Source organism: Alligator mississippiensis, chromosome 8, assembly GCF_030867095.1.
Source record: "Alligator mississippiensis isolate rAllMis1 chromosome 8, rAllMis1, whole genome shotgun sequence".
Taxonomy (NCBI): domain Eukaryota; kingdom Metazoa; phylum Chordata; order Crocodylia; family Alligatoridae; genus Alligator; species Alligator mississippiensis.
This window is the reverse complement of record NC_081831.1, coordinates 83,158,319-83,186,055: the sequence shown is the minus strand read 5'-3', so window position 1 is coordinate 83,186,055 and position 27,737 is coordinate 83,158,319. Positions and strand designations below refer to the sequence as shown.

At 62.5% G+C, this 27,737-nt stretch overlaps 3 protein-coding genes across 6 annotated transcripts in view; 2 read left to right on the top strand and 1 right to left on the bottom strand.

The window, feature by feature from the left end:
- Positions 1-17,990, bottom strand: part of MED12 (mediator complex subunit 12) — a 33,859-nt gene extending 15,869 nt beyond the window's left edge. For both annotated transcript variants that reach the window (XM_019489202.2, XM_059732942.1), the window contains exons 1-25: positions 17,848-17,990; positions 16,083-16,187; positions 15,361-15,552; positions 14,156-14,315; positions 12,660-12,835; positions 12,248-12,358; positions 11,449-11,703; positions 10,458-10,604; positions 10,082-10,181; positions 9,666-9,802; positions 8,913-9,044; positions 8,340-8,466; positions 7,553-7,782; positions 7,059-7,139; positions 6,275-6,448; positions 5,791-5,935; positions 4,777-4,895; positions 4,483-4,626; positions 3,844-4,007; positions 3,085-3,216; positions 2,403-2,630; positions 2,064-2,208; positions 1,832-1,952; positions 854-955; positions 19-132 (exon numbers count right to left, since the gene is read on the bottom strand). In XM_019489202.2, coding sequence (XP_019344747.1) covers positions 19-132; positions 854-955; positions 1,832-1,952; positions 2,064-2,208; positions 2,403-2,630; positions 3,085-3,216; positions 3,844-4,007; positions 4,483-4,626; positions 4,777-4,895; positions 5,791-5,935; positions 6,275-6,448; positions 7,059-7,139; positions 7,553-7,782; positions 8,340-8,466; positions 8,913-9,044; positions 9,666-9,802; positions 10,082-10,181; positions 10,458-10,604; positions 11,449-11,703; positions 12,248-12,358; positions 12,660-12,835; positions 14,156-14,315; positions 15,361-15,552; positions 16,083-16,187; positions 17,848-17,946 — 3,640 coding nt within the window. In that variant the 5' untranslated portion in view covers positions 17,947-17,990. The remainder of the gene's footprint in view (positions 1-18; positions 133-853; positions 956-1,831; positions 1,953-2,063; positions 2,209-2,402; positions 2,631-3,084; positions 3,217-3,843; positions 4,008-4,482; positions 4,627-4,776; positions 4,896-5,790; positions 5,936-6,274; positions 6,449-7,058; positions 7,140-7,552; positions 7,783-8,339; positions 8,467-8,912; positions 9,045-9,665; positions 9,803-10,081; positions 10,182-10,457; positions 10,605-11,448; positions 11,704-12,247; positions 12,359-12,659; positions 12,836-14,155; positions 14,316-15,360; positions 15,553-16,082; positions 16,188-17,847) is intronic.
- Positions 17,991-18,444: 454 nt separating this feature from the next.
- On the top strand, positions 18,445-26,266 carry IL2RG (interleukin 2 receptor subunit gamma). Of its 3 annotated transcripts, none has more exons than XM_019489201.2 (8): positions 18,445-18,913; positions 22,674-22,767; positions 23,544-23,728; positions 24,179-24,321; positions 24,519-24,678; positions 25,051-25,159; positions 25,311-25,395; positions 25,755-26,266. In XM_019489201.2, the coding sequence occupies exons 1-8, from the start codon at positions 18,847-18,849 to the stop codon at positions 25,932-25,934; spliced, it is 1,023 nt and encodes a 340-aa protein (XP_019344746.1). In that variant the 5' UTR covers positions 18,445-18,846; the 3' UTR covers positions 25,935-26,266. The 3 variants fall into 3 exon arrangements, with proteins under 3 accessions (XP_019344746.1, XP_019344744.2, XP_019344745.1); XM_019489199.2 differs by lacking the exon at positions 18,445-18,913 and adding an exon at positions 20,697-20,821; XM_019489200.2 differs by lacking the exon at positions 18,445-18,913 and adding an exon at positions 20,837-21,073.
- A 137-nt stretch (positions 26,267-26,403) lies between these two features.
- Positions 26,404-27,463, top strand: C8HXorf65 (chromosome 8 CXorf65 homolog; the record flags this gene model as incomplete). Its single annotated transcript, XM_059733128.1, has 5 exons — positions 26,404-26,659; positions 26,730-26,864; positions 26,956-27,024; positions 27,125-27,246; positions 27,329-27,463. Coding segments are annotated over 5 exons (717 nt in total), but the record flags the coding sequence as incomplete, so codon positions are not given.
- Between the last annotated feature and the right edge of the window lie 274 nt (positions 27,464-27,737).

The window sequence follows — 27,737 nt, the reverse complement described above, 5'->3', positions numbered from 1 at the left end:
CTAGCATCAGGAACCTACCCAGCACAAACACAGCTTTCAGCACCGCGAAGACTGCTCCATCCACGATGCGGTTCTGGGAGGCTGCCAGCAAGTGGCGGTCACAGGAGGAGCGGATGCCCACCGTGGACTTGTCTGCACAGTGAAGAAGAAGAAGGGTCACACCCATCCCCCAAGCTTCCCAAATCATGGGCTATGAGTGCAGCACAGTGCTGGAGAGGGGTCCTGGATCTGCCATTTCACTGGGAGGCAGTAAAATGCCACTGCCTTGGAGGTGGAGCAGTGGGCTCCAAGCTTGCTGGATGACAGACAGCGCAAGGCTGAAGTGTGGGGGAAGCAAAAGAAAGGCTCTGGACATCAGCACAGTGGGCTACAGAGACCAAGGAAACTGTGTGCGAGGCAGGGAGGAGGGAGCCTGGACCTAGCCAGGGTACAGGCAATACAGTCCAGTGTGGTAGCACATTCTGGCACTGTGATAGGAGGCAGCAGAAGACTTGGCCAGCACATTCTTCAGCGGGCAGCCACACCAGCTGCACCGGCCAGCATCCTCCCTACTGCGGGACCCAGATGCTGGCACTGGAGGAAAAGCATCCCTTTCCCAGCATGCCTGGTTAACCACGCCAGGACACAAACAGGAAGGACACCTGGCCCGCTGCCTGTGGCTGCCCAGGCTCCACAGGCACAGTCTCTGCTCACCCTTGGCCTGGGACATGGGGCACCTGCAGGACACCTAGGGCTGTTGTGCCCATGGCAAAGCCAGGGCTCTATCACGGCATCACCAGCTCCTCCTCCTGGGGCTGGGAAATGCAGGCTACCCCCAAACCAGGACAACTACTCCTGTGTCCAGCTCACTTACTGCCATCCTGCTGGCACGGGTTCAGCTGCGGCGTCTTAAACAGGTGGAGCAAGATCCGGCAGGTCAGACGGGCCCCTGGCTCAGAGTCCTGTTCACTGCAGGCTGCACAAAGCAAAGGGACCCATCACAGGCGACATCAGCTGCAGGTCTGCCCCAGGCAGCAGACACCAGTGCCACGGCGAGAGCCTGCAGAGCAGGGGGGCAGCTAGAGAGGCTTCAGTAGCCTCCCTTTGGTGCCAGATGCAGGGGGCAGACTGCAGCTTCTGTGCCAGTGCCAACCAGGACCACGCTTGGAGGTGTCAGGCTCTGCGCTCTGCATGAGCTTGGCTCTGACAGGCCACACACATGGTGCCCAAAGTGCCAGGTGCTCAGCTGAGTCTGAGCAGGGGCTTGGGAATCCAGGCCCAAGAGATGGCTAGATGTGCCGTAGGGAGAGCCAACGACACAGACAGCAATGGGGCAGCGCTAGGGTCCAGCGCTAGAAGCCTGCTGGAGAGGGCAGACAGACACCATAAAAGGTCCTATGTGGCTCTTGGGCGTTCTTGTCCCAGACTGGCTGCAGGTGCTGGCAGCCAGCACAGCCCTGGTCCCTGGTTACAGGCTGGACCACCCGCCTAGGGTTCCAACACAAACCCAAGGGCCAGAAATGCTCCTCAGATGGAAGCTGCAATTCTGAAGCAAAGCTGCTGGGCAAGGTGGGTGCTGGCATGCTCCCTAGCTGCAGGCTCAGCAGAACCTGGCAGAACCATGCCCCATGCTCAGTGCCTGGCCAGACAGGGCAGGACTATGGGAGACTGAGTGTCAGAGTGATAGGGCCAGGACCCCATGCTGGGGCAGTGAGGGCTCCTTTCAGAGGCCATTTTGTTATGCCAGTGCAGGACATGCCTGTGGGAGGCAACCTACTCCCCAATGAGGTGTCTCAGGACCCTGGAGGCTTGTGCTCCGAGGAGCACTGCCTCTCCGCAGGGCCACACTCACCAGCATTGAGGAGTGAGGGGATGGCTGCGCAGCGGATCAGGTCCTCCAGCAGCAAACACTGACGAGCAATAAGAATGGCAACAAAGGTGGCCAAGGAATCGTGGAAGGACAAGTCGCTAACCTGGGGAAGAAAGAGGAGCGCAGCCAGTGACTGTGCTACAGCCCCCACCTAGACCCCAGCATGATGAGGCTCTCTCTGCCCCTCCATTCCCTGGCTGTGCCTGGCACTCACGTCGACGTTGCAGAGGAGATCATTGAAGCCACAAGTGCCATTGTTGGAGGAGCAGCACAGAGCCTTGAGCACGCCCAGCCACTCAGCGCTTAGTGACTTGCAGTAGCCAGTCAGCTCCGCGCACAGGATAGCAATGTCGTTGACGCTGCAGGGAGGAGCCACAAACCAGTCCCCTCACCAGCACAGCGCCAGCTCCCCCTTCCTGCCCCCTCCCTCCACTCCTAGCGGGGGTCTGTGGCTCCCTCCCCCATCACTATGAAGTTCCTGAGACCTGGGACTGCCCTTATGCTCCACCCCACACAGAACCACTGCCTCAGCCCTGCCTGTGCTGCGCCTCACCGGTCAGGGTCATGGTGCCCTACACACACGTGCATGAGGGCATTGCACACAAAGCTGTAGCGGTTGGCCGGGTTCTCATTGAGGCTTTTGCCCAAGTTGGTGTAGGTGAAGTTCTGCGCGGATGGGTTCTCGATGGTCTCGATCATGAACTCGGGCTCCCAAAGCATGTTGGAGTCTGATGGCTCCACATTGCAGTAGATTGTGTTCTTCACCTTGGAGCAGAAGTCACTGGCAGGGGAGGGGCAAGAATGGCAGGTCAGAGGCTCCTGCAGGGACATCTCCTCCAACCTCTTGTGCATCAGGCTGAAGTGCAAGGATGGGTCCCCCTGCCCCACCACCTGCCCTGTGCTGCCAGGACTCCAGCTCATGCACTACAGCTTTAGGTAGGCTCCTTTCCAAGCACTCATCCTCTGCCAGCAGCTACCAGAAGGGGACTTGGAACCAAGCTGGGCTGCCAGTGACTTCTATGCTCTGCGCAGCCCACTTCAGTGGAAGTTGCCAGCCAGGAACTGAGACAGCAAGTAGCCTGGCACCTGCATGCCCCAGGAGAGCTGGGGCAGGGCACCCTGCTGCACAGGACCAAGGCAACAGCATGCTGCTGGGACGAGCACTGGCAAAACCAAAACCAAAGCTGCAGCCCCAAACTCCCAGAGGAACACCTACTGCGCCCACCCCAGCTCACCTGAAGAGCTCCCCAAATTTGCTTTTGAGGTGGCTGCAGGAGGTGTACAGGTCGTAGAGGTAGGCCAGAATGCAGCGCTCCGCAGAAGAGCCGTCTGAGCGGTTCATGCCGTGCTTCACCACCCCACACAGACTATAGAGAGAAGCACTGCAGTACATGGCACAGCACAGGACAGCACCCAACCCAGGCCCAGAGACAACGTCCCTGCCTCCACAGGCCCCAAGCGGTGACATAAGTACATAAGAATTGCTATTTACTGGGTCAGACAGTAGGTCTATCTTGCCCAGTATCTTGTGTCACAGTGGCAGAGAGCGGATGCCAAAAGGGAGAGTGAACTGGATCTGACCAAGTTCTGATCTGGAAGCTGTATCCCCCGCTCCCATGCTCAGTAGCTACTGATGCCCCATCCTCTTCCCCATTTAGTATTTTGTAAACCCTCCTCCTGTCACCCAATCAGGTGTCTCTCTTCTAAACTGAACAGGCCTGGCCTCTTTAGTCTCTCCTCATATGGAAGCCCTTCCATACCATTAATCATGCTTCTTGCCCGTCTCTGGACCTTTTCTAGCTGTTCTATTCCTTTCTAAGGTGTCAGAGACGGGGGGGACCAGAGCTGGCCGCTGGATTCAAGGTGTAGACGCACCGTGGCAAGGGCATAATGATACTTGCAGGAGCACTGCCCCCCACTCTGTGCAGCCCTGCAGAGCTGAGGCTTCCTCTTTGCCTGAAGGGAAAGGCCCTTTACACAGCTGACTCCCTTACCCTTCAAAGACCTGGGCCATCTGGTCCTGGTTGAGGATAAGGCAGGAGTGGTAGTGCCGCAGCACAGCCACGATGCACAGGCACAGGCTGGTGGTGTAGCTGCCAACCAGGTCGGAGGATTTCAGCAGCAGCTCTGCCTCCACCACGCTCAGCTCGTTCAGCAGCTGCACCCAAGGACAAAGAGCCCTATCAGACCCTGTGTGCAGGTCCAGTATGGGCAGCACCACAACTATGCCACAGGGACTGTAGGCATCAGGGAACCAGCCACAGGAAGAGGCTCCAGTGAAGCCAGAGGTCTGCCAGCCAGAGACAGCAAGAGGGGCTGGCATCAGCCAGTCAAAGGTTGCAAGGAGGGCCAACAGGGGAGCTGTAAGCTGGGCACGACATGGGCACATGGCTTCCTAGGTACACTGCTGATCAGGATCAGCTGACCCCTGACTGAGCACGGTTCAGTCTCCAACTGCAGCAAACCTCCTGGAAGACCGTCTGACCCAGTGGGCTGGGTTGAGTCTGAACACACTTGGGACACACCAGGCCTACACTCACCGCCCTGCCTTAGCCCCACTGCTGATGCGGCAGATGCTTTGGATCCCAGGTGGGGAAACCTGCCCGAGGGCAGAGCCTGGGCCCCTGGCTCACCTGGATGGCAAAGTCGATGAGGCCACTGATGTTGAGGGAATACTCCATCAGGTCAAAGATAAACTGCACATGCTGCACAAGAGGCAGGTGGTACGACATCCCCAAGGCAAAACTGGTGATCTGCTCCAAGACATTGCGAGATACCTGCGAGCAGAGAGCATGAAAAAGCACCTGCTGCTACAGAGGTCTGCTCAGCAGACCCACCTCACTCCCTCGCAGGAGGCTGCTCTCAGCGATGCACTGGGCTGGCACAGCCAGGGGCAAGCTGACAGGAATTCTCTGCCAGCACCATACCTGAGAGGTGACTTGGTGCTGGTCAAAGTGAGAAAGGTGCTGGAACTTAGCAAAGATATCCTCAGCTGTTGGAAATGCTTCTGGCTTGCTCCTCTTCCTCTTCTGGCCTTCCTCCCCGCCTGCCCAAGTGGAGAGACCCCAGAAGCCATGACCAGATGCCCCTCTTGGACACAAGGCCAACCCATGAACCAGCTGCATATACCTGCCAACGGCTTGGCAGGGACCCCTGTAAGCTGTAAAGCACCCCTCACAGGTGTAAGGCATGAGTCTGAAGATGAGGAACCCCCAGTTAGGAATGACAGTAAGGAAGGGGGAAACCCCCAAGCTAGGCATTCTGACCACACCTAGTTTAGATGCCCAGTACAGGGGCTTTCCATGGGAGCCTGAGGCTAAGCCTAGAGAGATCAGCTTGAGGCACTCGACTTGGTCTCCAGAGCATCTCTGCTCTCCTTTCAAAGGACCCCTCTCTCAGCTCAAAAATCGTGTATGTCTGCTGCTGTTTGGAAACTCTGCACTGACAGGGATGAGAGAAATGCAGGCCAGATCCTCAGCCGAGGGGAACTGATGTCATTCTGGGGATGTCTGTGCTGCTGCACTAAGCTGCATCGTGTCCCCTGCTTGGCAGGCTTCCTGGGCACAACAGCCTGCTGCATCTAATCAGTGTCACCACTTCCCCTGCAGTCAGCCAGGAGGCAGCCCCATGCCCTGTGGAGGGGTCTCATAGCAACAGGAGAGGGAGGAGGTTTTAAAAAAATCAGCAAGTCTGCAGAGGCTCAGGGGCAGGCTGGGCTTGCTCAGGACCTGAGGTGGCTCAGCTCCTTGTCTGAAGCTGACTGGTTCTCAGGTGTCAGCATCCCTTTAACTGGCTCCTTCTCCTGCCTGCTGCTCATTATTAGTGGGAATTAAGCATGTCCAGGACAGGCAAGGGATCAGCACATGGTGGACAGGACAGGGCCCACAGCCTGGGCCCGAGCTGCAGTGCCAGGCAGCTAGACAGGCCTGAGATGCACTCACTTGTCTCTGCAGTGCTCTTCCTGTTTAACACCTTCAGAATGTCTTTGGTTATTTTCTTGATGGCATGTCGGGCATCGTCGCGCTGCTTACCCACCCCAAACAAGACCACCAGCCGCTGGTTACATTCGTGACTGCACGACTCCTCCTGGGAACCCAGAGACAGCAGTATTAGCTGTCATCGCACCAGGCGCCCCCTGCCCCATGTCCAGGCCTCCTTCCCCTGTGAGAGGGTCCAGCTGGGAGGCAACCCTGTGGGACAAGGAAGCAAGGAGCCATCCCAGGAGCCCCCTTAAAGCCAAAGAGCATGTAGCAGTCAAGGCAAGCAGGACTGTGCCCCTTATCCACTCAGGGCTGATGCTGCAGAGCATTGGGTGCATCGGTTAGTTCCATGCTTGGACTGAAGCACAGCAGGGAAACAGGTGAGATGCCAAAGCGGGAGCAGAGACCATGCAAGCCTGTACGGGGGGCCATGTACGTCTCCTACCTGAGGGATGGGAAAGTGGGTTGCATACTGGATGTGCCGGGGTTGATCATACAGGGATGCAAGCGTTCCTTCTGCACACTTCTCCTTCAGCAGGGGCTTGGCTTCCTTCTCAGGGTCTGGCTTCTCTGGAGAAGGGCTGGCCTTGGATTCACAGTGCATTGGAGGAGAGAACATCTAGGGAGAGATGAGAGGAGATGAGAAACAGCCATACAGGAGGGACTCTAGATGCAGCCTGATACTCGAGGGAAAGCAAGGAGATACTTGTTTGCCTCCACGAGCCCCTGCTCCCAAGCCTAGGCTCCACATCCCAACCCCTTTCTGCTCACAAGTGCAGCTCTTAATGACCTTGGACAAAGAAACCAGGAACTGCAGGCCAGGACTCTGGGGACAACCACCAGAGCCAGGAGAAAGGCACTGAGTCCCTTGGAGGAAGTAGAAGCCCAGGTACCATAGGCACCTCACTTGCTCCACAAGCACTTATTCCTACAATGGTAGAAAGGGCTGGAGAAGGAGCTTCCTAGGGCTCTCCATTCCTTGCGCTCCAGGAGAGTCTCCCTCAAAGCCCTGCACAAACCTTAACCACTGCCCACACCATGGGACACGGGTAACTAAGGCAGGGGAAAGCCTCTTGCTTGAGGCAGCAGAACAGCTCCCTGCTCTGACCAGGAGCTCCAGTTCCACCATCATGCAGCCATTCCAGCCTCCATGCTCTGCACCGTCTCCCAGCCACCCTGAGCAACAAGCCACTCATAGAGCATGAGGAGAGAGGGGAGTGGGAACATACCGAGAAGTCTGTCTTCTCCATGTCATCAAACAGCACACTGGAGTTGTGGTCAATGTCCATGGACTCAGAGAGGCCAGTATCCTAGGGCCACACACAGAGAAGCGTCAGATCTCAGGTCTCTGCTAGGAAGCCTGTAACAGCCCAGAGCTCCCTCCGGCAGGGCTGGGCTTGCTACCAGCTCTGCAGCCCTCACTGCTTCCCAAGAGCCACAACTCCTGGCAGCATGAGCCCCTGCCTCACTGCTCATCCCCTCTGGCCTTCCAGACAGAGCAGGCTGGGACATGCTGCTGTGACTACACGAGCCTGGGGACCCGGGACACGGCCACTGACACAACTCCCTGCTGCTCGCCCTTGGCAGTGACTTGGAACTTAACCCTTTGCATCTGGGCCGAAGCATGCAGACTTAGCCCCGGGACAGGGAGCGCAGCAGCCATACAGATGTGCCTGCTGCACAGGGGCTCCAGATCCTACAGGAAGCTGTGCAGGGGCCTTACCTCCAGCTTGATGCCGCTGCTGCCTTCTGCCTCCTTCCTGTCATGGTCCTCAGCAGGATCGTCAAAGGGCGAAGGGGGCCGGGGCCCATGCGAGTCCATGGCGAGGTCGCCACGGGAGATGAGCGTGCACATGTAGATGTTGTGGGAGAAGACGTCATGCCGAATCAGCTCGCAGAACAGTAGCACCAGGTTGAAGAACTCCACCTTCTCGTTCTCGTTTCCGGGGTCCGCTGAGGGTGGGGCAGGGCAAAGTAGGGCAGGTGAGGCAGTGGCAGCTCTGTCAGAGCTCCCCCTCCAGTGCTGCTCCAAGCAGCACTGCCAGCCCCTGAACCATGAGGCTGCAAAAGGCAGCCTCCCTGGAAGGCTAGGAGTCCCACGCAGAAGTGGCAGCTGCAAACCCAGGCCCCTCTCCAGGCAGTCTCAGGATTGGAAAGGACCCGGTGCCCAGCTGTCATGGGCAACCACCCCATGGACCCTTTCACACCCTAAGCAAGCTCCACCTGGAGGCTCCTCCTAAGTTAAGGGGAGGCAGTTCCAGACTCTCTGCTAGCACCACCTTTGAATTTCCCGTCCCCATTCATTCCAGGCCATTTACATGCATTTGGGCTTGAGCCTGCCTGTCTCCTAGTGTGAGGCTTCTATGACCTTCCCATATCTGAGTCTCCAGGCTGCCCACTCCTCACTTGTGAGGGAGCATAGTTGCTGCATCCAGGGCAGGAGGGGCAGGCCATGGCAGGGTTGTGGGAGAAGGAAAAAACACAGACAGTCCTGGGATCTCACTGCATACTTAGCATAGGAGCCTGAGTGTCCAGGAACTGCATGAGGACGTCCTGGAAGACAGGGGCACTGGCTGCCGAGAGTGAGCCTGATGAGATGGAGCCCTTCTCATCCACAACTTCGGAATCCCCACACCTCTGCAGGGACAGATAAGTACAGACAGCTGCCCTGGGGCAGAAACACTGTACCCCATGCCCAGGAACAGACCCCATTGCTTGGAGACTCCCCTCCCCACGTGTGTGCATGTACATACACACGCAACACACCCCCAAGAAACCCAGTCCTCAGGGCCTCCCTGCGAGCTGTGGTGTGTGCCTCCAAGGAACCTAGCACTTCTGGGTGCTCACACTCCAGGGCAAGCTCACACAATACTAACAGCACTAGTGCCCATGGGCTTCGCATGGCAGCCAGCCTCCGCCTTTTCTACTGCAGCCTGCCAGCCTCCACCCACCAGCTGAGGAGATATCAGTTTCCTGCACAGCTTAGGGACCCTCAGTAGAGCTCTTTAAGTGTGGGAACAGGCAGGTACCTACCCTCTTTCCACTGCGTTGCTACTCCTGGCACCCAGAGTGGACAGACTCACCTCAGCCTCGATCTCTGCTTGACGTTTCTCCAGCAGCTTGGCCACCACCATGGCCCGGTGGCGACCAGAGCGCTTGTAGCTGACTGCCCACTCACACAGCAAGGCCACTACTGCATCATCATCAGGGGAGATCTGCTCAGACACAAACGCGATGCTGGGCCGAGCCATGAGCTGGCTTGGGCAGCCGGCACACAGCAAGCAGCTGACCACCTACAAACCAAATGCACTGGGAACTGGCCTGCCATCTGCTGCACTCCCCTCCTCCTAATTCATGGAGGATGCACCCAGCCAGAGCTCCCGTGCGCATCTCCACACGTCAGTCAGGCACATGCTCAGATGCAGCAGGTCTCTCATCCCCAGGTAACCCTCAAGGCAGGAAACTCACCTGGCCCTCAGAGACCAGGCTGGGGCTGCTCAGCACACCAGGCAGTGCAGCTAGCAGGTTGCTATACCAGCACCAAGCCTGCCCAGCTCCTGGGCTGCTTTGGGGGTTGGCACTGAGCTGAAAACCCCTCTCCCACGTGGTCATTGGAGCACAACGAGTGCTGCTCAGCTGCAGTAGCAGAGCTGGGACCAACAGCTCGTAGCTTCCCAGAGTAGCCCAAGGTCCGGAAGCCACAGGACCAGTGCAGGCTGCCCATGTACTTATACAGCAATGCCTTATAAAAGAAACCAAAATCCCTCCGGCCCCAGGCAGAGACTGCAGCTGCTCTCTGGGCTTGTGCCTCTTTTTGAGGCACAGGTACCACCTACCTCATGACTGTCTTTGCTTGGTCCCAGCCCAAATATCCTGTTGTACAAGGAATCCAGAGAGTTGCTGAAGTCAGATCTCTCAAAGCTGTGACTGTCCAGAACTTCTAAGGTGTGCAGGACACGACCAATAGTGAATCCTGGGGCAGCAGAGGGAAGACAAGGCAATAAAGCCTGAGGGACATACACATCTGGGCACCTGGGAGCACCATGGGAACCGAAGCTGTGGCTGGGAGAACTGGTCCCTGCAGGAGGCTGAGCAAGGAAATGGGATGGATCCCTCTGCACTCCCTCCCTCTGGCCACCAGAAACCCCTCCACCAGGCAAGCCTGAGAGGACGGCCAGGCAGTAAACTCCTGGGGGCAACACACCTGCTGCAGGGAATGGGGCCAGGGGCTGCACAGCTAACACTGAGTTACCTGCAGTGGTCTCCTGGCACTTGTCAAATGACCAGCGGACCTCCACCGCCTGGCCACGCTCTTTTATCTGCTGCTCGATCTCCCGTAGCTTGGCCCGAACCTGAAGGTGAGGGAGTTCCTTAAACAGGGGGGGAGGGGAGGGGGGGAGGGGCGCGTGGCAGGACGGAGCTGCGGTGCAAGGAGCTGCCAGCTAACACAGGGCAGGTCAGCTCTGCCGGCGCCCAGGGTAAAGAGCCTGCCCCTCTGCAGGGGCACAAGGATGTGGCTTGGAGCAGCAAAAGGGAGCTGCCACCTGCACCCCTCTGCCACAACTGCTTGGTCTGGGCAGGGGCTCAGCAAGAAGCAGATCCCAGGACCCCCTCTGAGAGCTGCTCACCTGTTGCGTGAAGGCTGACGTGCCCCCAGGCATGGGCAGGTTGGAGGGGGCAATAGGCAGATGGTCCAGGGGAGAGCCAGTCTTTATCCTACTGTCAGTCAAAGAGTAATGCCAGACCAGGGCACTTGGGCAGCACAGGATGATGCTCTGCAGCAAACAAAGCACAGGCACTCCCATCACCTCCACACCCAGCTGCCTGTCAGACGACTCCTCAAACGGCTGGCTGCTGTCACCCTGCTGATCAGACCCCACCACCCCATGCAAACACAGACCCTTCAAATCCCAAAGTCTCAAGGGAGGGGAATGGGCCGGGGACAGCCCACTCGTGACAGGGGCCCCCAGCATTTGCTGCCTTGCTGTTCTTGGCTAGACAGGGAAGCGGCCGAGGATAACCCTGCAGGTCTGCCAGCAGCCGGGCAGGATGCCACACCCGAGTGAGCGGGTGCCAGTCCTCCAGGCCATGAATGAGCATGCGAGCTCCTCCTGCTGGCCTTGACTAGTGGAGGGACGGAGAACCCCACGTCTCCTGATCAGCTGTTTTAATGGCCCATCTAGACTCAACTTCAGCCTATGAATCTAGTTCTGCCTTGCCTCCCAGACTCCTGCTACCTCCAGGCACATTCTTCCTAGACCACAACCAAGTCCTCTTCCTTTCAACCGACTTTCCAGTCAGGTAAGCAGCCTGAGCTCCCTGAGTCGCCTAATTGTCTCAATTTGTCCAACGCCCTTCCTGAAGCGCGGGTGGCCCTCCTGACTGCAGCATCCTACTAGTGATCTTGGATGGAGGGGTAACAGGGTAAACAGCACTTCCCTGGCTGAGAATCGATCCTTGCAGGGCTCCTAGGCATAGTTCCCTGGGTGCTGAGCCCCATGACAGACCCGCTTTGAGAGCTGCCGGGTCCTAGCAGATGTTGCTAACACCTTAGACACCATGTCACCTGCAGACCCACCCAAGCACCAGACGTCTGTGCCACGAATTTCCCAGGCCTACCTGCAGGATGCAGCTGAGGCCGTACACCACGGGGCGGTGCTGGGGGCAGAGCAGCAGGTCACTGAAGGGGCTGGGGGGAGGGTTGCCAGTCGCCGGCTGAGGGGTAGGAGTGGAAGGGAGGGCGTTTCCCGTCTGCGTGGAGAGGATGTGGGGTGGATGCCCCCCCGCCCCGTCGAGCTGCATGGCGAGCCGGCGCGTGCAGAAGTAGGCCAGGCGCCTGGACAGGTAGGCAGACTGCACAAACTCACCAGAGTACTGGGGGGGAGAAGGAAAACCGTTCCAATTCTAAGCAATGCTAGGGAGCCCCAGCACCTGCCCAGAGCCACCCACTGGACAGCAGCACCTCACTGAGGGCCATGATCTTGCACAGAGCTGGGCTCTCCTGCTGCCCTGGCCTCTCAGGACAAACATCATCCCAGTGGCTTGCAGGCACCAGAGGTTCCCACAGCACCCAGGGCAACATCTCCAAGGACCTTAGTGCATCTAGCCCCAGGCTTCTCAGGTCTTGCTGTGGCTGCAACCAGCCCCAAGAGCCAAAAGCCAATGCCATGCAGGGAGAACACTGAACTCTGTCCATGGGCTAGCTGCCGGGGTGGGGCAGGAGCAATACAAGGAACTGTAGATCTACGTGATGAAGAAGCTGGGCAGGAGTCTCTGCTACTACAGGAGATGAACAGCATCCCCCTGCGGTAGCCAAAAGCTCAGAGGAGGGGCAGTGCCCAGATACAGTAATGGCTAAGCACAGCAAGGCAGCCCTTCTTCCACTGGACTCTCCTGGTGTGAGGGGCACTGTGCTCACCCGCAGCAGCAGGGGCAAAAGCATTTTCAGGAACTCATCTTCCCCAGATCGTATCTTCTCGAAGCACTCAAGCACCCAGGTCAGGAACTCATGACGGTCCAGCATCCCATCCTGCAGGCAGACACAGCAGTGACAGGGCAGGGTAGGGAGCATTCTGGAGTCACTCACACAGGCAGGGTGCAGCAACAGCTGCTGCTCTCTGTCAGCTAACAGGATTGGTCCCAGAGACTTACGCTGCTCTCCACACACACACATACCCCATCCCAATTCTAGCAGCCGGGCCCAAGGCTGTACCTTGGCCTTCTGGGCCACCCAGGGACACAGGATGTTCTGCAGATAGGTGATGCCTAGATTTTATGTATCCCCTGGAAACCCCAACTGGCCTGACTAGCTGTTCCCTTCAGTGGCTCACCTGGAACATGAACATGGCCAGTTTCTCATTGTAGTCCCACTGCTTCAGAGCCTGCTCCACCTCCTGTGGCATGGGCCCTGACGGCGACCCGCAGCCCTGCCCTGGAAGCTGTCTATAGAACTCAGCAATCTTCTGCAGCTGCTCTGACAGGTACTTGGTGATGATCTGGGTCCACTCTGGGAGGAAGATGACAGATGACCAGTGAGTATAATGGGAAGCAGGGAGGGGAATGGGAGAGAGAAGGACCAGGCTGGTGGGAGAAAGCTAAAGAAGAACATAGGGGAAGCAAGGGGCAGAAAACCAGCCTGGCCTGGAGAGGGTGAGGAGTTACGGGTGCAGGTTCCAAACTGTGCTATCAACTGGATCTTCAACACAGAACACACAGGAAATGTTGTACATGTTTCTTTCCTTGTTTGAAAGAAAACTCTTCCCTGAAGTCTCAGCAATAGGAGGGAAGGACCTCCCGGTCAGCCTGGTTTGGCATCCTCATGACTGACGGGAGAGGGGTCAGCCATGCATTTGTGATGTTCCTTCTCCCTTGCGGACTCCTAGCAGTTGCCCATGTTGGTTGAAGGCCTGAGTCTAGCTTCCAAAACAAATGGTTTAAACCCAGCTGTACGAAAGGCCATGGTTTGTTCTGCAAAGTGGCAAAGCAGTCAAGCCCCCTGGGGCCCTGCAGAATGCAAAGTCCAGGACAAGACAGCCATGAGATGGGAGCAAAACTCTCAAGTGGGTCCTGCCTGGAACAACACCACCTGTAACAAATCAACTGATCCAGAAGGCAGACTAGAGAACCTGCATGTAGCTTCCATCCCAAAGAGATGGGGAGACATCCCGTGGTGTCCACTATTGCTGTAGATTTGAAAATGAATTTGGATCCTGTGGTGACTGGTGGCAGTATAACACCACACAGGCAGACGTTCCTAGCCAGCACACAAGGGAGATGCTGGAACTGCAATGAGGCCACAAGCATAATCTAGAGGGGCCCTGACAGGCTGGATATATGGACAAGGAATAACAGAATGGGATTCTTCTGAGGAAAATGCAGTTAACCTATACGAAGAAATAGCCCAGCCAAGCTAGATGCATGGGCTGGGGTTACTAACACAGGGATGGGAGAGTCTGCAAACACTGGGCAGTTATAAACACCAAGGAGAGACAGAGCTACATGGGGGAGGAGCACACAAGGATGTAACCAGAGCCATGGGAACGAATCACAAAGGGGAAGCAGAGGCCATCAGGAAACATTCCCTGGCAGCAAGAAGGATTTTCCTATGGAACCACCTGCCAACGAAGCTGTCGGGGCACAGGCTTGCAGGGACAGCACTAGGAATTCTCCAACTGGGAGCAAACCTGGCCCTGCCCTTCCTGGAGAGTGCGAAGGGGCCCAATGGGCTCTTTCCTTACTGATGTTTACTGTCCAGCTGCCAGACAGCAGCAGGCTGGGGTGAGGTGCCTGACAGAAACACGTCCAGAGCTCTGCCAAAAGCACTTACCAATAAAGGGATCGATGACATGTCGCTTTTTCACCTTGGTTTCCGTGATGGCAGCATAGTAGGCACAAGTCATTTTGATCAGCCAGGCTGCGCGCATTACTGGAACAGTGTATTTTGCCAAGTAGCCAAAGACCTCCTCCTTCTTACTAAAGATGGGCACCTGAGACAGAGCAGAGGGGAAAAGAGGGCATCTGAGGGCTCATGAAGGAGCACAGCAAGCCGCACACACTAAAGCCGGATGCCCAGATGCAAACAGTACATGTCGCACAAGCCAAGGCACCAGCACATGGAATGCATCCAGGTCAGAAACAGTAGCACCAGAGCTGCATTTCAGCACGCTGGCAAGGATTGGACACCCTGGACAGGCTAATCACACACACAGGCTAATCACCCTAGCCAGGCTAATCACACATACAGGCCCTGCGGGAGGATGAATTATGAACAAAGAAACATGCAAGCACCAAAGTCAAAGGCACGCAGCAATGGGGAAGACCGACTACTCCCCTGCCAGGGGGCCAGACAACCTGCAGGCCCTGCCTCACACACACCACTGCTGCAGCACCACAGCTTCCAGCAGGCACCCAGGCCCCGCTTGACAACCCACCTCCACAACCTTCTCCAGGTCTGCCTCTTGTTAGGCCTCTCTAACAACACACTAATAACTTTCTTTCCTCTTCCAGTCCCCAAAACATTCCTAACTCCATCATCCAAGTGTCCTCCCTGGAGCACAGAAATACTCCATGCTTTGGTGCTGGCCCAGCCAGTGCACAGAGCTTTCCCGTAGCTGCAGCCTGCATTTTACAAGAGAAAACTGGGAAATCACTCAGCCCACTACTTCTAGTTAGTCTCGCAACAGCCACAGCTTGAAAATACTGGAGCAGCAAGAGCTTCCCTCAGCTAAGCATGATACCAAGTAAAAGCAGCAGTAGCAGATCAGCTAACAGCCACTGAAACTCAAACAAAATCTGTGTGTCCACAAGCTGCAAGACAAAACTGAGTCCAGTCCCTGACCAAGTGATGAGGAGCTTTCATTTAGCAGATGCAGAGAACATGAGCAGCCCACCCTGGGACACTCCCTCCCAGGGAGAGGGAGCAAACCTCTTTGCTGCCCAGCTTCAGATGTGCCAGCAGCCACACGAGGGGAAGCAGGGGGTCCTGGCCACACAACACCTGCTGCATTCCCTGGCAGCCTCCCCCACACGTACCTTTTTAGCCAGGTGAGTGAGGGGCTTAGTCCCAGCCAGGTCCGTGAACCAGTTGTTTATAGCGCTCTGAGAGCGTGCCGTCACCAGCCAGAAGTTATCCTTCTGGTTCACCTGAGGCTTCCGCCTTCCCGTGTCTGGCAGCGTGTTGCAGCGCAGCTTCTCTGCGATAATGCTGCTGAAATTGGAGCTGATCTGAGAGGGACAAGACAGTCAATAACATGTGCAGAAACGGCCGGAGCAGCAGCTAACTCCACTCAGCTTCCTACAGCTCGTGTAATAAGTCTGGGACAGGAACTCAGCCAGGAGAAACAGATGGGGATTCCCTGCCTTCCACACCGGACTGCCACAGGCCAGGACTAGAGATGGGGAAACTGAGGCACGGGCCTGTTCTAAAGCTCCCAGGGCTGAGCCACCAGATGCTTATCTCCTAAAAGCAAAGCTGATCCTCTGCCATGGCAGCACCGTAGCCAGACTGACCCTGAACCAGGTCCCCGCTACTGGCCTTTCCACCTCCCTCTTCCTTTGCCCACAAGGGTGAGCCCTGGTGCTCCGGCATGGGGCCGTCTGAACCCTGCCGAGGGGACGGATGCAGGGTCTAGCTGCAGGTAGGGGGACTCGGCCCGCCACCCTCGGACCCATCCGACAGCGAGGGCCCTGGTCGCAGGGTCACCTGCCCAGCCCTGCCCACGCGCTCCCCCCTTCCCGGCACAACCCGGGCTCACCTTGGCAGGGTTGAAGTTGACGTTCTTGGCACTGCCATGCTCGTCGCCAGACACCGCCGGCTGGTTGTTGAAGCCCTGCTTCACGTTCAGGGCCGTCAGCTCATCCTGGGGGATAAGGCAGTGCTGCGGACTGACACGGCCATGGGCCTGCATGGCTCTCCTGGCGCGGGGCATGACCCCCACCACTCCCAGCGACTGGGGCACAACTCCCCCTATGGCCCCAGACACGGGGCACTGCCCCCAGCCCCGGGTGTAATCCCCCACAACCCTGGGGACAGACTGCAGCCCCCCCACCAGACACGGGCATGACCCCCACAACCGCAAGGACAGACAGCAGCCCCCGCCCCCCCCCAGACACGGGTGTGACCCCCATGACCCCAAGGACAGACAGCAGCCCCCGCCCCCCCCCAGACACGGGTGTGACCCCCATGACCCCAAGGACAGACAGCAGCCCCCGCCCCCCCCCAGACACGGGTGTGACCCCCACGACCCCAAGGACAGACAGCAGCCCCCGCCCCCGCCCCCGACACGGGTGTGACCCCCCACAACCCTGGGGACAGACTGCAGCCCCCCCCCCAGACACGGGTGTGACCCCCCACGACCCCGGGCACAGACTGCAGCCCCCCCCCCCCCCCCGACACGGGTGTGACCCCCCACGACCCCGGGGACAGACTGCAGCCCCCCCCCCCCCCCGACACGGGTGTGACCCCCCATGACCCCAGGGACAGACTGCAGCCCCCCCCCCCGACACGGGTGTGACCCCCCATGACCCCAGGGACAGACTGCAGCCCCCCCCCGACACGGGTGTGACCCCCCATGACCCCGGGGACAGACTGCAGCCCCCCCCCCCCCGACACGGGTGTGACCCCCCACGACCCCGGGGACAGACTGCAGCCCCCCCCCCCCCCGACACGGGTGTGACCCCCCATGACCCCAGGGACAGACTGCAGCCCCCCCCCCCCGACACGGGTGTGACCCCCCATGACCCCAGGGACAGACTGCAGCCCCCCCCCGACACGGGTGTGACCCCCCACGACCCCGGGGACAGACTGCAGCCCCCCCCCCCCCCGACACGGGTGTGACCCCCCACGACCCCGGGGACAGACTGCAGCCCCCCCCCGACACGGGTGTGACCCCCCATGACCCCGGGGACAGACTGCAGCCCCCCCCCGACACGGGTGTGACCCCCCATGACCCCGGGGACAGACTGCAGCCCCCCCCCCCCCCGACACGGGTGTGACCCCCCATGACCCCAGGGACAGACTGCAGCCCCCCCCCGACACGGGTGTGACCCCCCATGACCCCGGGGACAGACTGCAACCCCCCCCCCGACACGGGTGTGACCCCCCATGACCCCAGGGACAGACTGCAGCCCCCCCCCCCAACACGGGTGTGACCCCCCACAACCCTGGGGACAGACTGCAGCCCCCCCCCCCCAGACATGGGTGTGACCCCCCACAACCCTGGGGACAGACTGCAGCCCCCCTCCCCTCCCCCCCGACACAGGTGTGACCCCCCCACAACCCTGAGGACAGACTGCAGCCCCCCCCCGACACGGGCATGACCCCCCCAAACACGGGCGTGAACCCACGACCCCAGGGCCAGCGTGAAGCCCCCCCCAGGCCGGGGGTGACCCCCCCACGGGCACGTGACCCGCTGACAGGCCTCCCCCAGACGCAGGGTGTGACCCCGCCGCGGGCCCCCAGGCACGGGGAGGGGCCCCCCACGGGGCGTGAACCCCCGGCCCGGCCCGGCCCGGCCCCACCTCCTTCTGCTTGGGGTCCTGCGGGTAGACGTCGGGCGGGCCCAGGCGCGGCCGCTTGAGGGGCCGGTGCTCGTAGCTGAGGATGCCGAAGGCCGCCATGGCGGGGGGGGCGGCCACAACACGGCTCCGCCGGGCCGAGCGCCGCCGGAAACGGCCGAGGGCTGCCGGAACGGCCCGAGCCCGCCTCGGAGGTCACGGAAATTGCCGAGCGTTGCCGGAAATGGCCGAGCGCTGCCGGAGGTGCTCGAGCCTGCCACGGCGGCCACGGAAAGAGCCGAACGGCACTCGCTGTCACGGAAAATGCCGAGCGCCGCCGGAGCCGCCCGGCCGCGCCCCCTTGCGGCCTGTCATGGTGCCGCGCTCGGGCCGGGCAGTGTCCTGGCGGCCACGTGTGCCACAGCCCCGCCGCGTGTCCAGAGTGACCCCTGACCCGTGTCTGGGCCCATGCCATGTGCCCACGTGCCTGTGCCCGGCCGTGTGCCAGTGGCCCGTCCGTGGGTGCCCGCACTGGTGGCCGGGTCATGCCCTGTGTCCCACGTCTGGGCCCACGCCCTGTGTCCACACTGGTGCCGGGTGGGGCCGCGCCCCACGCCCAGGCTGGTGGGGAGGGCCAGGGTCTGTGCAAGGCCCAGCCCGAGGGGCCGCAGCGTGGCCAGCCAGCTGCCTCCATCGTGGCTGTGTTTGTGCCCCACGGCCACGGGGCTGGTCGGCGCTGGGGCCCTGCCCCTGCCTGTCTGGCCTGCCCAGCCCCTGCGCTCTGGTGCCTGAGCTGTGGCGCACCAGAGCTGCTGTGGGGCCCCCGTGGCAGGCCGGGGTTTCCACAGGAAGCGTGAGTCACGGGTGTGCGGCGGTTCCTGCTTTGCAGTGACAGCGCCGGGCTCGAGGCAGTGACGCAGGTGGCTCGGCTGCGCTGCTGGGGCTGCTCCCATCCCTCCAGCTGCGGCGCGGCGCGGCGCCTTCCTAGCCACGAGGGCGCGGGCAGCGCAGGAGGCCACGGGCATGATCCTGGCGGTGCTGCTGCTCTGCGGCCTCGGCCAGCTGGGCACGGCCGCCCCCGGCTCACAAGGTAACAGCTGCTCTCGGATCGGCTCCTCCCGTCCGAGCCTCGCCGGGAAAGGAAGTGCGTGCGGCCTTGACACATCCCCGGATGGGCCAGGAATGCAAGGCACGCGTCAGGGCGAGCATGTGCCCCACCAGTGCAGAAAGGTGGCATCTGACGTAGCTGGAGCCACGGGCCTCAGACCCGGGCAGGACGGGCGTGTGGGGCTGTCCACTCCAGGGCTGCTCAGCCTGCCCACGGGCCGTGTGGCAGGGCTCCAGGCCTCTCGTTGCCTGGTGGGGTCCCTGGGGGCTTGCCAGTCTGGCTGCCCTGGGGGCTGACCCCCGCCCGGCTTTGGGTCCACAGGGGAGGGCTGGGTGCGTGGCAGACAGGGCCACGGGCAGCTGCCTCCGCCACATCCTGCACGCTGCCTCCCTTGGGCGCCCGGTTCGTAGCAGCTTGCAGCAGCGAGCGCGGTGCCACCGTGGCCGGCCGGCTGCCTGTGGGGCACCAGGCGGGTCACCTCTCTGGGGCAGGGCAGGGTGATATCCCTGCCGGGGGCCAAGTCCTGGGCCAGCACGTCTCCAGCCCCAGTTCCTGTCCGTGGGGCAGTATGTAGCACCAGCATGGGCCCCCCGGGCTCTGCCGCGTGTCTGGGGCAGCGGGTGAGGCTGCATGAGAATCTGGTTCCTCCTGGGAAAATCAACCCCGAGCCACCGTGTTGGTCACTTCCTCAAGCTGCCGCAGGGGAAGGCATTCGGCCCCGCCAGCTGCAGCTCACAGCCGGGGGCACAAGCCCAGACAAGGGGAGCACAGTGGGGCCATTTTGCTGGGAAACAGGGTGCGTGGGCAGTGCCAGCTGTGGGGGCGGCAGAGAGGTGCAGTGGAGGCTGTGGCATCTCCCCAGGCTGCCCACGCACCCCTGCAATCGCCGCCTTGGCCGGGGGCGCTGAGATGCCCTTGGATTGTCCCAGGCTGGTGAGTCTGGCCCCGGCAGGAGCTGTGCGGATGCCAAGCAGTGTTGCTGCTGCTGCAGGCGCTGGGGCTTGGGACCAGCCGGAGCCACCCGCTTCTTCACCCTGAGCTGTCGCAGGCTTTGCCCAGTGGCCGCAGGCACTGCAGTCCAGCCAAGCCTTGTTCCTCAGGCCGGCGTTGGCTCTGAGGGGGCGGGGGCGGGGGCGTACCAGTAGTAGGTTGGCTCTGCCAGCCTGGGGCGGCCGAGCAGCGCCTTCCTGGACGAAGCCCCATTCCCACTCCTGGGCCCCCGTGTTGTTCTTTTCAGTGCCTTTCCCCTTGGCAACAGCTGCTGCTTCTACCAGCCACCACCATGGCCTGGCTCTGCTTGTCCATGCCCAGGAGCCCCCCACGGTCACTGATCGCCCGGATGCGCGGGGGGTTGGCATCCGCAGGGCAGCGTGGCCCAGCTCGGGTCTGCCCAGCATTCCCAGCACACGGATGCCCTGCGCCCACCTGTGCATCTCATCCCACTGCCGTTTCGTGCCTGCCTCCCCATGCTCTGGCACGGCAGAGACCCCTGGGCAAGTAGCCATGGGCTTGTCCCATCGCTGATTCTCCCCACTGCAAACCCGTCGGCCCATCCCCCCCAGGCATCATGGGGGTGTGCTGAAATGCAGACCCCGAGGGTGCCAGGCCCCATGCTTGGCAGGCTGGCTCCTGGCCACCCCCCAGCTGTTCGCTGCAGGACGTGGGAGCGCGACAGGACGGAGCTTCGCCCAGCCCCTTGTGGAGTGGGGGCCGGGGGGAGGGGGCGGCAGGATGTGAGGCCTGATAGCGATCTGGACAGAGGCGCACGGCTGCAGCAGCAGAGCCTCCTCGGCATGAGTCTGCTCCAACCCACGCTCACATCAGCACCAAGGCAGCCTCTGCGGCCTCTTGTCCAGGAAGCCACAGGACTCGGTGGACACGTCATGCAGGGTCAGGCCCCCTGGGAACTCCCTACTGCCCATGGGTAGCATCTGGCAGGCCCAAGCCCGGTGGCAGCAAGGATGGGGCAGGGTAGGAAGGGCTTGGGATGTCTCTGGCTTCTGTGCAGCCCCTTCCCTTGCTTCGCGGCCGGGAGCAGCACGTCAGTCAGCCAGACTCAGATCCGCCGCGCTCGCCAGGCTGGAGCCAGCGGGCACAAGGCACCGAGTGCAAGCTCCTCTCTAGTCTGCTTCTGCCTCTGGGGTAGGTGGCTTCCAGGGTCAGAAGCAGCATGAAGCCAGCTCTCTGGTCAGCTCGTCTCAGGGTGGACGGCCCTTGTGTCCACCCCGAAGCGGTGAAGGCGAGTGCTCCGGCGTGGGCTGCTGGCAGCTCTGACCATGGCTCTCCGGCTGTGCCTGGCCACTGGTACGAATGCCATTGTGCCTGTGGGTGAGCGGTGCAGCTGCCAGGGGTTGTGGTGCCCTGCGGCCTTGACCAGCCACGTGGTTTGCAGAGAGGAAGAGAGGCCTGGAGGTGAGCTCCAGTAGCCAGTGGGGTGGCTGAAGTGTCCCCAGGCAGCTGGCTGGACAAGACAGACGTGCAGCCCAGGGCAGGGCGCGAGGGCCGGGCCGCGGGGAGCAGCTCCTTGCACGAGGGAGCCGGGGTTCCAGGCAGCCGCCCACCCGCTGGCCTGCAAAGCATGCAGCAGGGCCTGACGCAGCCGCCTGCAAGGCTAGGGCCCGGCCCAGGCCTGTCTGCACAAGGAGCAGCACTGGGGCTGCGACTGCACGGCCTGGGACTCCAGGTCCCGGGTAGCGCTCCGCAGCCAGAAGACAGAGGCTTGGTTTGGTACGGAGCTGAGGCACCCAGCACGGCGTGGGCTGCAGCCAAGGGAGCGCGTGGGCACCTCTGCTTCGCTACAGCCTCTGTGCCCACGTGGTGCCCATGTCCCAGGCCCCATGCACGAGACCGCTGCCTTTGGAAGTTCCCGGGCACCCCAAACACCTCCTTTCCTCTCCCCTGAACCCAGCCACATTGGCAGCACAAGCAGCCGTGTCAGGGTGCTCCAGGCACCCTGGGGCTGCATTCACCCCCTATGCCGCCCGCCACGGGCCCCTGCAGCGAGAAGCAGCCAAAGCGGGGCATTTTCGCTCCAGGGGCTCTAGAGAGAGCTGTCTGGCAGTCAGTACTGGGCTGCCTGCGCAGCTGTGAGCCGAGGTCCAGCCCGGTCCAGCCTTGCCCCAGCAGAGCCGAGGCAGCGGGAAGCTCTGGACCAAGCCGGCAGGTCACGGCTGTGCCTCTGGCAGAGGGCGGACTGCGGGATGTGTCAGGATGAAGTCTCCTGTGCCCAGTTGGGGCTCCCTGTGGTCCAGCCCAGGGGGGCAGAGAGACCCCGGAGCACAAACCCACCTTGCTGCGCATCAGCAGGTCTACGTGGGCTGCGGGTGTTGCTACAGCCGCCCAGGCTTGCGTGCAGTCCTGGCTCGGCCTGCTCCAGCCTGTCCAGCACCGCAGAGCCTATGTGGCCAGGCTGCCCACGTAAGATGCCTTTTGACCCCTGAAGCATCTCGCCCCATCCTTCAGCTGGGCTCTCCTGAGCTCGCCACAGCCCCCAGCCTGTGCAGGGCCTGGCTGGCATCTGTCATGGGCACACGGCACGATTAGTGTGGGCAGGACAGCACGGTGGGTGGGCAGCAGGGACAGCCCCGAGCCAGCTCAGCACATCCTGCCAACCCAGGTGCGCGGCCTTCTCCGGGGGCTCTGTGGCCTGTGCTGCCCCAGGTGGGAACTTACTGCGGGTGGCCGGGTCCCCAGGCCAGCAGCTCAGCCGCTCTGCTCTGCTCACTTCACACCCGTCCTGCAGGTGTGAAGTGCGTGGTCTTCAATGACGAGTACATGACCTGCATGTGGGGCAACCAGGAGGACCAGCCGGCTGCCAACTACTCGCTCTACTACTGGTACGCCCCCGCCCCCTCCTTTGGCAAGAGCTCCTGCCAGGGCAGCCTGCCACAGCCACTGCAGCCCACTCCTGTGGCCACGGGCATCCCCCGGGCTCTGCCCCGCAGGGTGCAGGCAGCTGCTCCCAGGCCGCACAAGCCCCTGGCACACCACTCGAGCATCTGCTGCGGGACCCCCGCAGGGCAGCCCCGCAGAGTCCGGGCTACAGGGGTGCATGGCCTGGCGGCAATGCGCAGGGGACTCACCTACCCATCCTTTCCCCCCCCAAAAAAAAAAATATATAATTTCACCTCCAACACTGCTAAGTGGCCTTTGTGGTTCACTTGGCAGATCAAAGCACACTTTGACAGTTAAACCATTGAAAACCTGTTATACAGTTTGCACCGTGCACCCGTCTCCATACCCATACTCTCACTCACAGCCCTCCTCAGAGGGCCTGCCCCTGAAACAGTCTATGCCAGACCCCTTGCCCCCAGGTGAGCTCTGCTATTTCTTTCCTGTGGTCCTCTTCTGTCCTCCTGCAGTACCAGTGCCCTTTACTTAGTCCCATGTTAACACGGTCCGTGCCTGTAGGGTCTGGGCGTCTGTTGATGAGCCGGTTCCTGGCCTTCCACAGGGCAGCCCTGAAGCGGATGAACTGGTCGCAGGGAGCTGCCGGGGCCCCTTGTTGTCTGGCCAGGGCCTGTAGAGGACCGCTTCCCTGGTCAGATCTCTGACCCTGTGTCCACCAGGAGGAGCGCATGGGTTTTCTTCTCACCCGCCCGTCTCTGCGCAGGTACCAGCATCAGCCGGCAGTGACGGAGTGCCAGCGTTACCTGCAGCACAACGGCATCAACACGGGCTGCTGGTTCAGCCACAGCGAGATCAAGCTGTTCCAGACCTTCCGGGTCCACGTCAATGCGAGCCACGGCAGCAGGACCCAAGTCATCCCCACCTACGACATGAAGCTCCAGGACCTTGGTATGACCAGCTTCTGCCCCAGGAGGTCTCCCCAAGGACCTCCATTGCCCCGCAGGACCCTTGGGGTGAGGTGGGAGCTCTGAGCAGAGCTCGGGCACTTGTCTGGGGCTCGGGTCTCCAAGGCCCCGTCCTGACCCCGCAGCCCAAACAGCCAGGGTGAGGGGTCATGTTTTGGCTGGACCTCAGCTCCTGTCCCAGCCTGGCCCCATGGCCAGGACCCAGCAGGGATGCCACACCACCAAGGAACAGCCGGCCCTTGCACAGCCGGATGCTTGGGGATTGGGGAGCACACAGGGTCAGGGTACGGGTATGAGCACGGGCTCCCTTTGTCCGTGGGCAGGGGGAGGTTTCCAGGCCATGCCCCTGGCCCTGCAGGTCGGCCCCTGGGGCCGGGGGGGGAAGGGGGGGGTGTTTGGTGGCCCACCAAGACCCCACGTGTGCTTGCTGCAGTGAAGCCCGACCCGCCAGTGAACCTCACGCTCCAGAACATGAGCAACCATCAGCTGCAGCTGAGCTGGCACACGCCGTACCCCCGTCAACAGTGTGTGGAGCATGCTGTGCGCTACAGGAGCAACAAGGACACGGACTGGACGGTAAAGCTGCCCAGCTGGGCCCCTCACCTCCCACCCGGGAGCCATGTCAAGGTGGGGGGGAAGTGGGCCAAGCCTGGGCCCTGGGAAGGGGGACTAGAGAGGCCACGGCCAAGGCCATCTCCCCACACCTCGGAGCAGAGCTCTATGCTGTGGCCCCCCCACACCCACACGGCCCCCAGACCTCTGTCTCTCTGCAGGTGCACGGGGTGAACGGTCAGCTGTTCTCCTTCCCCAGCGTGGATGAGGAGAAGAAATACACCTTCCAGGTGCGCAGCAAGATCAACCAGTACTGCGGCTCCACGCAGCTCTGGAGCGAGTGGAGCGTCCCCGTGTACTGGGGCAACACAATGGCCCACAGTGAGTGCGGGGGGCGCCCGTGGCGGGAGGGACACGCGGCCGTGCCGGGGGTCACCGTGCAGGCCCTGCTGCCAGAGGCTGTGGAGAAGCCCACAGCTACTACCACAGCTGCAGCGCACCCCCGTTGCTGACCCCCAGTCAGCAGCTTGCTGCCTGCCCTGCACGGGGTTGGGCCCACAGCCCCCCGCCCTGCCCCATCCCTCTGACCAGGGCTGGTCACTCCCCACTCCTGGGTGGAGAAGCAGCACAGTCCTCACTGCCCCCAGGCTCCCTCCTGCCCATCCAGGCCCCAGCCCAAGCCACACAAGCCCCCTGGGCCTGGCCCTGCCCACCAGTTAGCAAGGCCAGGCTGACCCTAGCCTGCCCCCGCAGACTCCACCGGGGAGCCACTGCCCCGGTACTGGGTGCGGACAGTCCTGATCCCAGTGGTCTCCGGCGTGGTGCTGCTGGTCCTCGTTGTGATGCTGGTCCGCATGGAGAGGTGAGTGCAAGAGCTGAGAAGAGAGCATGTGCCTGGGGCCATGTCTGTGGGGAGCAGGGGGCAGGGGAGGGTGGAGGGCTCTGGCGGAGGCCCGGAGCCCTGGTGCAGTCCCAGCACGGCTGTTCCCTGCTGACTGCGTCTCCCATTGCAGAGTGTGGGTCGTCTTCATGCCCCAGGTGCCCAACCCCAGTAAGACCTTCGACGAGCTCTTCAACACCCACAAGGGCAACTTCCAGGTAGGGGAGGTGGCGCCCGCACTGCCAGCGCCCCCATGCCCAACATGCAGCCGGGCTGTGGCCACAGCAGCTCGGGAACAGACAGACCCCCCGCCTGCCCCCGTGGCTCGGTCAGAGCAGGCGGGACAGACACGCGGCAGGCAGGGCTGAAGCAGGCCTGGGCCTGCCGGGCTCCCAGCCAGCGCAGCCGCCAGCCTTACGGGCAGGGCACAGCTCCCTGCAGCTGCAGCAGGGGATGGAGCCGAGCCCAAAGGGCCGGGGGCACGTGGGGTGGCTGGGGGAGTACGGGGCAGCCAGGGGCACGTGGGGCAGCCGAGGGCATGGGGCCAGCCTCACTCACACCCTGGCGTGTTCTGCAGGAGTGGGCCGGTGTCCCCAAGGACATGGTGGAGAGCTTCACACCCAACTACAGTGAGAGCATCTGCCACGTCAGCGAGCTGCTCCCCAAGGAGGGCCAGGAGCCCGTTACTGACAGCTGGGCCCCCCTAGGCCCCAGATCTGGGCCCCTTCCTTTAAAGAAGGACATTGGGGGCCTGTGAAGGCACCAGCAGGCTTCCCCCAACCCCCTGCCCAGCTCCCAACACCCCCATCCCATGTCCTGCCCCAAGCCAGTGCTCAACACCTTGTGGCCTCGGACCCCCATGCCCTGCCCTCAGCCCAGACCCCCCCCCCAATGTGCCATCTCCGGACACCCCGTGCCTGTGCCCTGCCCCCCCCACCCCAGTGCCGCCAGCAGCACCTGGCGCCCTGCCTATGCGCCCCACACCTTCCCATGCCCACACACCAGGGGACAGGGCCCCACCGCAGGCTCGTCCCGGCCCCTGCCCCAACACCCGCGGCTTTCCAGGGAATAAAAGGAGTTACTTTGGGAGCCCGTGTTATCTGTCTGTCCTGGGGCTGGCAGCTCGGGGCCCCGGTGCCCGCAGCCGTGCCAGGCTGCAGCCGGGCCCCCCGGCGGCGCAGCCCACCCCGGTGACGTCACAACAGCTGGAGCCGGGGCCCTGCTGACGTCACAACACCTGGGGGCCGGCGGCCGGGCCCTGCTGCCCTCGCCGCACCGCCCCGGCAGCGGCAGGATGTTCATCTGCATCCGGCACGGAGGTGCGGGGGCGAGGGCGCGGTGCGGGGTGCGGGGCCCGGTCCCCGGCCCGCCCCCCGCAGCTCCGGGTCCCCGCAGACCGGCGGCAGTTCCTGGCCAACACCGACTGCCCCGTGCCGCTGCTGCTGCAGTACGTGCGCGCCCGCCTGGGGCTGCCGCCCGCCGGTGAGCGCCGCGGGGCCGGGCGGGCGGGCGGGCGGGCCCGGGGCCGCGCTGAGCCGCTCCCGCCCCGCAGAGCCCATCGACCTGTGCGACGAGCTGGGCGCGCTCAAGCTGCTCTTCCTGCCCAAGGCGCCCGGCGACCGCGCCGCCAAGTTCCTCGCCCCGCGGGGCACCTACCACGTGTGCCGCCTGCAGCGCGGGGCCCCAGGTGCGCCCCGACGGCGCCCCAGCCCGCTCCCTGCACCGCCGCGCCGCGCCGCGCCGCGCCGCCCCACGGCCCCGCTGTTGCGCTGTTGCAGGGACCAAGCAGGAGACCTCGTACCGCGCCTTCGTCCCGCTGCTCAAGGACCCGGAGCCGGAGCTGCTGGGTACGTGGGGCCCGGCCCGGCCCCGTCGTCCCCCCCCTGGCGCGGTGCGGTGCGGTGCGGTGCGGTGCGGCGCGGTGCCAGCCCTCGGCCCGCCCCGCAGAGGCCCTGCGCGCCCAGTGCGAACTGCTGGAGAAGAACCGCCTCAAGCTGAGCCGCGGCCCCGACGGCAAACGCGCGGCGCCGCTGGACGCGCTGCTGGGCCTGGCGCCGTCGCAGATCCTGGTGAGCCCCGCGCGGCGGCCGCGCCGCGCCCCGCCCCGCCCCGCCCCGGCCCGGCCTGGCCGCTCCCGTCCTGTCCCCGCAGGGCCGGGCGGGCGCGCGCGCGGGCCCGGCACCCGCAGCAGCCGCCGAGGAGGAGGGCGCCCCGCGCAGGGCCGGGCCGCCCCCCCGGGCACGCCAGGACTCCGCCAGGAGGGACAAACACCGCGCCGCGCAGTGAGCGCCCGCACCCGGCCACCTCCAATAAACCCCGCACCGCACCGCACCGCACCGCACCCGGGCAGCGCCAATAAACTTCGCGCCCGGTCCAACGCCAATAAGCCCCGCCCCGCCCCGCACGCGGCATCTGGCCCTGCTCCCGCTCGCCCCGCCCCCCACAGGGCGGTGCGGTGCGTGACGGACAGGTAACTTTCCACCCGCACCCGCGTGCGGCCCCGGGCCCCGCCCCCGCGCGCCCATTGGCCGCGCCCCCCGGGCGGCCGCGCCCCCGGGCC